At 41.4% G+C, this 8,541-nt stretch overlaps 1 protein-coding gene across 1 annotated transcript; it reads left to right on the top strand.

The window, feature by feature from the left end:
* The first annotated feature begins 268 nt into the window (after window positions 1-268).
* On the top strand, window positions 269-5,613 carry LOC146675420 (RNA-binding protein 4.1-like). The gene is made up of 4 exons (XM_085400439.1): window positions 269-326; window positions 3,103-3,530; window positions 3,618-4,265; window positions 4,557-5,613. The coding sequence occupies exons 2-3, from the start codon at window positions 3,122-3,124 to the stop codon at window positions 4,241-4,243; spliced, it is 1,035 nt and encodes a 344-aa protein (XP_085256565.1). The 5' UTR covers window positions 269-326; window positions 3,103-3,121; the 3' UTR covers window positions 4,244-4,265; window positions 4,557-5,613.
* Window positions 5,614-8,541: the final 2,928 nt, after the last annotated feature.

Raw genomic sequence — 8,541 nt, 5'->3', positions numbered from 1 at the left:
CGAGAGGTTAAGGCCGTCTTTTTTTAAGCATTTATTTTTAGGGTATTTTTAGTGTCCGATTTAGATATAGAAAACAGAAACTTGGTTTCGGTTTTCGACAAGCTAAAGGCGCTCGTTACAAAACACTCGTTCGCGCTACGCCCCGTCACTCTAGTGCAGCGGAAGCGCTTTCAGAATAAAACTAAACCCGTCACCCAATGGCAGCCCGGACTTATTGAGAGACACACCTTCCCACCAATCAGATTCTTACGTGCGCTTCTACCGCCAGCAGATATCTACTACTCATCTTTGGAGTTTCGACCTCGCTGTTGCACAGTTCACAATCAGTGAGTATGGTAGTTTTTGGTGTTGTTCTCCTGTCCTTTTCCTAAGGTGTCATCATTTTACTTTTACAGACTCACAATTGCAACGTCAGACATTTTCAGTTGTTAAAGTTATTTTTTATTTTGCTAGCCAGTTCGCGTTCGCGTGAGTGTCGGTAACGAATATTAGCTTGCTAACAGCAACCTGGCTAGCAGCTTAACAGCCAGGAAGTGCAAACACGAAACTTACTGAACTTAGGTTTTGCTGAAGTCCCCCGAATTTGACCGCTTTAGGCTAACGCTGGTGGCTAATTTTAAATACGAATGCAATGAAAGCTAAATATGGGCGATGACGATAAATGGAGTCATCGCTTTACTGTGGTGGCCCTCCTCGCTCGACTCCATTACAAGCTTTCTATTTCCTCATAATGACGTTGTACATTCACTATTGGGACTCAGAAAGCTTTCTCTAAGCTCCCTTTTTGTAAAACCACTATGAACCGCGCCTTTATTCTGCCCCACCTCGCTTTTAAACATGTACAGCAACGACCTGTGTGGAGGGTGGGACCAGCAAGGAACCGAAAGTCAGTATGAGCTCGTGCGCTTGTTTAGGACCGCGGTCAAGTGAGCCTCACATGCGAAGTGACAGTCAAGCTAGCCGCACAGTCAGCCGCGCCTACGATGTTGTTGCACTTTTCTTACGGATATTACGGTACAGGTGCCGACAGGCTTAGAAACACAAGTCTTCTTATTCATTTTTCACTATTTCACAACTCATTCCACTTCTAGCTTTGAAATATTAGCTAATCATAAATTATAATTCTTACACTACACATTGAAAATAACAACAACAAAAAGTACAAATTCTGTAACAGTGCAGTGTTGTCAGAGTTATCTACCGGTTGCACCTGTTGCTCCACTCCCACAAGGCTGGTAAGCAAACTGAAGAGGGTTGACACTGACAACACTGTATTGGTTGGGTGTACTGAGGGTGGGCAGAAATCGGAGCACAGGAATCTGGTGAGGAACTTTTTTGAGTGGTCTGCATGAAATCACCTCTTCCATCTGAATGTCAGTAAGACAAAAAAGATGCTGGCTGACTTCTGAAGGAAAAAACTGGGACTATGCCCATCGACGACATGGTTGTGGAGGTCAAAACATTGGACAGCTACAGGTATTATGGGGTTCACCTGAATGACAGACTAGACTGGATGACATAGGTCACTGAAAAAACTGCTCTCCATCATGGACAATCCATTACACTTGCTCCATTTCACCCTTGTGAAGCAGCAGAGCTCCTTCTAACTGATCCAACATTTCAGCCCTGAAGAACACTTCAGGAAATCATTCCCAGTGTTCTCTCTGTAAAAGTGTACACTAACTTTTCAATATGGTATCTGTTTATGTTTAGTTTTCTGTCAAACCGTACAGTTCATTAGGAGGAAGAGTCAGGGTGACCTAGGGTTAGAATCCAGTGAAATATTTGTGTCACCTCATACGGGTTCCCTGTATTATCAGCTAAAAAATGAAATTATTCAAAGTACAGTACAGAAATTTCTCAGAAACCGTACAATTCAGAGAGCTGTGAGGCGGAAGAGGAAGAGTGAGGGTGATCCAGAGTAAGAATCCAGTGAAATATTTGCATCATCTGTAATAGTTTTCCTGTAATAAATGCTAAAAAAAAAATACACAATATCAAAAATACCGTTTTGCAATTTTATTAAATTGGGGATAAGATCAAGTTGAATAGAAATGTACAGTATAGTGAGAAAATTGCAAATATTTCAAAACTCTTGATTAGACTCTTGTGTGTATATAAGCCAGTCGGCACCCGTACCGTAATATGTATAAGAAAAGTGCAACAACATTGTAGGTACGGCTGGTGGTGCAGCTTGCTTGACTGTCTCTTCGCATGTGAGGGCTCACTTGACTGCAGTCAGCAAAAGTCAATAACAGGGTCCCTGCACGACTCATCGTCACTTGATGTGACATCACGTGGGCGTGGGGCTTTTTTCTGACAGACACCCTTTTCTTCTATGCCTTGCAAACACAGTTGCTTGGTGTAAATTGGGGGAAAAAAATCATAGTCTGGGTAAAAAATGCAGTCAACAAGGCAGCATTTGAGTTATTCTATTTGTGTATTTATGAAAGTCTTAATAAACATATATATGAGTTAATCCCTCATACTGGAACACCAAATATTAGTTGCTTTTTTTTTTTTTTTTTTTTTTTTTTTTTTTTTTTTTGAGCAGGCGCTCTGCTTGTTGGTCTTGTCAAGCCAGAATAACTTGTGGTTCCTTGTTTTGTTGCGTATGCAGTGAATCAGGGTGAAGTGTAAGAAAGTTGAAACAAAGCAAACAAACAGGGTTTATTGTCACTGAGGGGCACTGTCTGATGATTTACTGAATGAAGCAGAATTTTCTTTACACACAGAAGGCTGTTGGAAGCTGTCTAGCTTACTGCTGCCTTTTGTCTCCGCCCTCTGCTGTTGTGAGTGGCAGCACTTACAGAACATGTGTATGTCATGTTAGTTTGCTACCTGTTGTAGACGAGCGACACCGTCTTTATTTGCATTGGAAAAGTGACGTACATATATCCTTCTCAAGACTAGTGTTAACACCCTTTAAGGTGTTCTGCCACATTAATCATCAACCCATTTGTTTTGTTACTTCTGATTCCTAAAAAGCAAAAACACCCACCCAAACTCTTCAGTAAACGGTACTGTGTTGGAGATCAGGACAGAGGCTTATTTTATTCTATTGTGGATTCTGATGACACATCCTGTGTTTACCTTTTGTAGGTACTACACTGGAGCAACAATGGTAAAGATCTTTATCGGTAACCTCTCTCAGAACACTGAGAAGGATGAGATTGAAGCTCTGTTTACTCAGTACGGCACAGTAACAGAATGTGCCAAGTACAAAAACTATGCTTTTGTTCACATGGAAGACCGCAAATCTGCCACCAAAGCAATCCGTGAACTGCATCTTCATAAGCTGAATGGCAGACCCATCAACGTAGAGCCAAGCAGAAGCAAGAACCAGGGCCCCGTGAAGCTTCACGTGGCCAATGTGGAGAAGGGCTTTGACAAAGAGCTCCGTGACCTGTTTTTGGAGTATGGCAATGTCACGGAGTGCTCCATCGTCAAAAACTTTGCCTTTGTGCATATGCCTAATTCTGACGAGGCTATGGATGCCTTGCAGGGCCTGGATAATACAGAGTTTCAAGGTAAGCGTAAATGTTTGGGTCTATAAGGGGTTTTTCAGGGGTTCCTTACTTTTTAGATTTGAGGGACAATGTTTTTCTCTCTCGCAGGGAAACGCATACACGTTCAAATATCAAAAAGCAGACCGAGAGGGGAACCAGAGGAGGAGGAGTATCCACCTCCGCCTGTCAGAGGAGGCTATTTTCCTCCTCCCTTTCCAGGGGAGAGACCCGAGCCTCCCTACAGAGGCCGCATGTCCGCTTACCCTCCTCCTCCTCCGCCCCCGCCACCTCCCCCTCCTCCGAGACGAGCAGCGTATCCTGATCGTGGCTATGGCGATCGAGAACCTTATGGGGTGGTCGATTTCTATGAGAAATACAGAGCCCGTCCTTACGCCCCAAACTTCGATGACAGGCGTCCCAGTGCCATCCCCCCTCCACCCCCTCCTCCCTCTGCATTGGTTAGGGAGCGTCTCGGAATGGGCTCTCTTGATCCGTATGAGCGGCGTCCACTGCCCGCTCCTGCAGGTTACATGGCGAGGGATCGAAGCCCTATCAGAAGAGCCCCCCCTCCGCCTGCTCCTGCAGCTGGTAATGGTTACTCCTACGAGCGTTCTCGATTGTCTCCGATGTCAAGGGCGCCAATGTACGCAGTTCCCCGTCCCCGGGAAGCCTACTCGGCGAGAGTGCCGCCGCCGCCGCCACCACCGCCGCCGCCTCGCTATGCAGGCTATTAAGACACCTCGAGTGTAATACAAGGTGAGAACAAAGAGTGGATGCTTCATGAACTCATTAATCACATTGATAACAAGCAGAAATGACACGGAAACAAAAGTTATAATAGACATGAGAGCTGAATCCGTTAATTGAGGTAGAATCACGCTTTAAACCATCAGCCAAAACTCAAAATTTCCTTCAGGTTAATAATAAAGGAATTTAAACGGTGCTGCTAGAATCCTAAAATATTATTGCTTGAACTTCTCAGATCAGTGTTGCGCGACTCCTAAGTAAAACGCGCTCCTTGACATGTGTGGTGTGCTCTTTTTCCAGGTTTAGAATATGACAAGATCGTCGTCGTCTGCTGATGCACGTGGCGCTATACGCACCCCTCCCCCCTCCCATGTCTATGGCGGATTGCGTTGCGTTTGCTGAGACTTACTGGAAGATACTGTATTGCGGACAGCCCCGTATTTAAAAAATATACGATTTCTTTGTCTGCAGTTCTTCTGAGCTGATCATGCCTTTTTCTCCTCCTCTCTTTGTTTTCCTGTTAAAAGCTTTCAAAATGTTTTGCAGAATAGGTGCTTGGACTTCCAGTGTGACCAAAACTGGACACTCTGCTTTTCAATTTTTCTAAGTGGAAAATGTAATCTGGGAAACTGTGACCTATTTCTTCTTTTTAGAACAAGGGATTCATTTAGATACAAATACGTGTAGGCTTTGTAAGCAAAAATTGTTTATTTTAAGATTGTTGGTTGATTACAAAATGCTTATTGATCCAAGTTTTAAAGAAATTTCAGCATAGTAGTTCTTAAATACAACACCTGCTGTTGGAGGTTGTACAGCAATCTTTAAGATTTGCGACACATGTTAGCATGAAGTTTCAGTGTGGTTTTGTTCTTTTTACACTTTGTGTTCTTTTCATGCGACAGTAGACTCCTTAGCCACCATTTATGTATGATTTTTATTTACTTTACAGACTGCTTTTTTTGAAAGCTTTTTAATAAATGAATAAAACAAAAAAAAAACATTTTAACTGTGAAATTATTCCTCGTTGCGTTGGCCTCTTAGGACGAAAACCAATTCGTCAGATAAGATTTAGCTTTCTTTACTCTTGAAACACTTTCAGTTTCACTCTTCAGTCCTGATATTATCAGCATGACACATGGTAGGTGTTTATTTTTTTTTTTAATCCTCAGCTCACTACTAGAAAACCTGCCAGACTGGTTTTCCATGTAAAGTGTGAAAAACTATAATGCTTATTAACCCCCTGCCCCTCTCCCCCCTTTTTGTGACACACCCGAGACTTACCACTGCCTTCTTGAAGTCTTGCCAGGTTAGACTGCAAAAAGAAACCAAAAGTTGATTTAACTTTAAAGCTCAAATCCAGCGCAGTTAATGAAGTACGGAAATGTCCACTCCCAAAAGTCGCAAAAAAATAGGCAACTTAAACTTCCGTTCCACTCTGTGGCTACACAAAGACTTTTTTAAAGCTGTGTACACCGGCTTCTCCGTGTTTTGAAGTCACATTTCGTCAGTCATTGTCTACCTTGGGTTTTTCATCGATGGCCCCATGCTTCTGTCCAAAGTTTATTTATTTGTATCATCCTTCATTTCATACATTTTAGTCATTTTTCTACTATTTCTAAATTAATATATGTAACACATGAAATGCGCGTGTGATATTCTTAGCCTGTGTGCTCTTTATAGGTTGTTAGATTCAGTGCAGGAGATGCCAGCTCATGGTAAGTCCTCAGAAGATGTCCAGCACCCAGATTAAAACAGGTACATGCTGCTTAAACTGTGGTATTGCAATAAATGATCACACTTTGTCTTCTTGGATTCATACTTTTTCTGCTGTTGCAGTTTTGAAAGTAAAAAAACAAACAAACCCTGGCACTTACAATAATGGTAATAACTTTTAAAAAAATGCTGTGGTATTTTGTTTCAAAGCACTTTAATATTAATCTTAAAAGGTGCCATATAAATAACATTTTACTTAATAACATTTTAGCAACACTGTCTCTCTTTGTTAGAATTGATTCATGTAGATTGAAGGCTTGTTATGGAGTCTTTGAATCTGTGTCTTTGTTCACAGACGTGTCTTTCCTCTGGCACTTGCTCCGGGTCTAGAAGTGAATTCAAAGGGGATTACAAGCTGGGAAGGACCTGGTTAGAATGCAGTTTAAGGTAAAGGGACTCTTCTTTGATCAGTTCAATTTGTGAACCTTGTTTAAAGTGTCTGCTCTTACAGGGTATGGATTTTTGTCCCTCACTGAAAGTTTGAATGATTGGTTGATGAGTTGGAGTGAACATCATGGGCGATGGGACGGCTGTGTCGCTACATCTCTGCTTTGATTGGAGGGTAAAAAAAAAAATGTGGGAAAGAGGGAAATACGACAACTAAGTGGTTTTCCTATTTCCCTCTTTTAAATGTAATTGAAAGTTATTGTATGTTGCAATTGACTACAAGGACCTACTTTTTGTCTTTTTTTTTTTTTAACTCCCATTTTCTACCTTTTGAATTTTAGCTATTATGAAATAAACAATTTACATTTGAAAATGTTGTGATTTCTTTATTTCTATTTTTAAAAGTTAGCATCATACATCATACAGTACGTTAGGGTTATATGATAGTGAAGTTTTTAATTATCTTTTTTTAAGTTGCATAAATTCAACTGCTCCTAAGCAGCCAATCACATGGTAGCGACTCAATGCATTTACGCATGTAGAACTGGTTAACACAGCCTGCTAGCATGGGTTGTTCTGATCTACTGGGATTTAAAACAAAACCTTTTTCCAGGCAACTATCTCTAGGGTGTAAGACATTAAAAAAACAAAAACAAAAAAAAAACCCAGTTCTTTGTATTATAAATAAATATTTTTGTTGGTGTCCAGTGTCAGACGAGAATTAAAGTATGCAGAAGAGAATCTCTGAATTCTCAACATGTTGAACTATAAAGCAGATGGGCCACAGTAGCAGAAGACCACACCAGGGGTCATAACAGGAAGCTCGGGCTGCATTTTGCACAGGCTCACCAAAGTATGACGATAAAAGACTGGAAAAATGTTGGCTAGTCTGATAATTCTTAATTTCTGCTGTAACCAAATATTGGTGTAAACATCATGAAAGTGTGGATCCACCCTGCCTCATGTCAAAGGTTCATGCTGCTTCTGATGCTGCGAGCATGTGGAGAATATTTCTTGGCACACTTTGGGCCCTTGAGTACCAAGTGAGAATTGCTTATATGCCACAGCTGCCCAAGTATTGTTGACCATCCATTTATGGTAGTAGCCATCTTCTGATGGCTGCTTGTAGCAGGATAACATTTCATGCCTCAAAGCTCAGATTATCTCAAACTGGTTTCTTGAACGTGACAGTGAGTTTGCTGTGCTCCGGTGGTTGTCAGTCATCAGGTCTCAGTCTATAAGGACACCGTTGGAATGTGGTGGAACCGGATTTTTACAGCATACATTTGCAGCAACTGTGTGATGCTATCGGTATGTCAATATGGACCAAAATGTCTGAATCTATGCCATAAAGAATTATGGTTCTGAAGGCAAAACTCATACTAGTAAGGTATATCTAATAAATTGTCAGATGACTATATATTTATGCCAAATCACAACAGCGGTTGCCTCAAGGAGCTTTATATTGTAAGGTCTACAATAACATGGAGAAAACCCCAACAATCAAACAACCACTTAGTGACGGTGGGAAGGAAAAACTTTCCCTTTAACAGGAAGAAATCTCCAGCAGAACCAGGCTCAGGGACGGGGGCCATCTGAGATGTCTGGCTGGAGATGAGGAGAGGAAGAACTTTATAAAAAAGGAAAGTTTTAAGCCTAATCTTAAAAGTAGAGAGGGTATCTTCCCCTGAATCTAAACTGAGAGTTGGTTTCACAGAAAAGGGATCTTAAACCAGAAGGCTCTTCCTTCAATTTTACTTTTAAATATCCCAGGAACCACAAGAACCCAGCTATGTGACAGCAATGTGTTCTTTCGGGGCGTTATTATGAGATCTTTAAATGTCACATATCATTAATTACAAGTGGTTGATTGATTTGAGCACAAAGCATCTATAAAAGTCAGACTTCAGCATATAAACTGACTTAGACTGATGCTGCTTTGGTTTCAGGCCGAGTGCAAAAGTGTAGTTTTTGAGCTACAAAGTGTTATCTTCACCAGAGGGGTGTGGAACTGCCTGCAGCATTAAAACATACAGTCATCACATACTCCCTCCCCAAAAACCTAAAGCACAATGAGTCAGTGTGATTTTATTTGCACGATTCCACAGCTGTGCTTATTCAGCAC

This window comes from Rhamphochromis longiceps, linkage group LG3, assembly GCF_057381845.1.
Source record: "Rhamphochromis longiceps isolate RC_006_pf linkage group LG3, R_longiceps_female_GT1.1, whole genome shotgun sequence".
In the NCBI taxonomy this organism is placed as follows: Eukaryota; Metazoa; Chordata; class Actinopteri; order Cichliformes; family Cichlidae; genus Rhamphochromis; species Rhamphochromis longiceps.
This window is presented reverse-complemented; position numbering and strand designations above follow the sequence as displayed.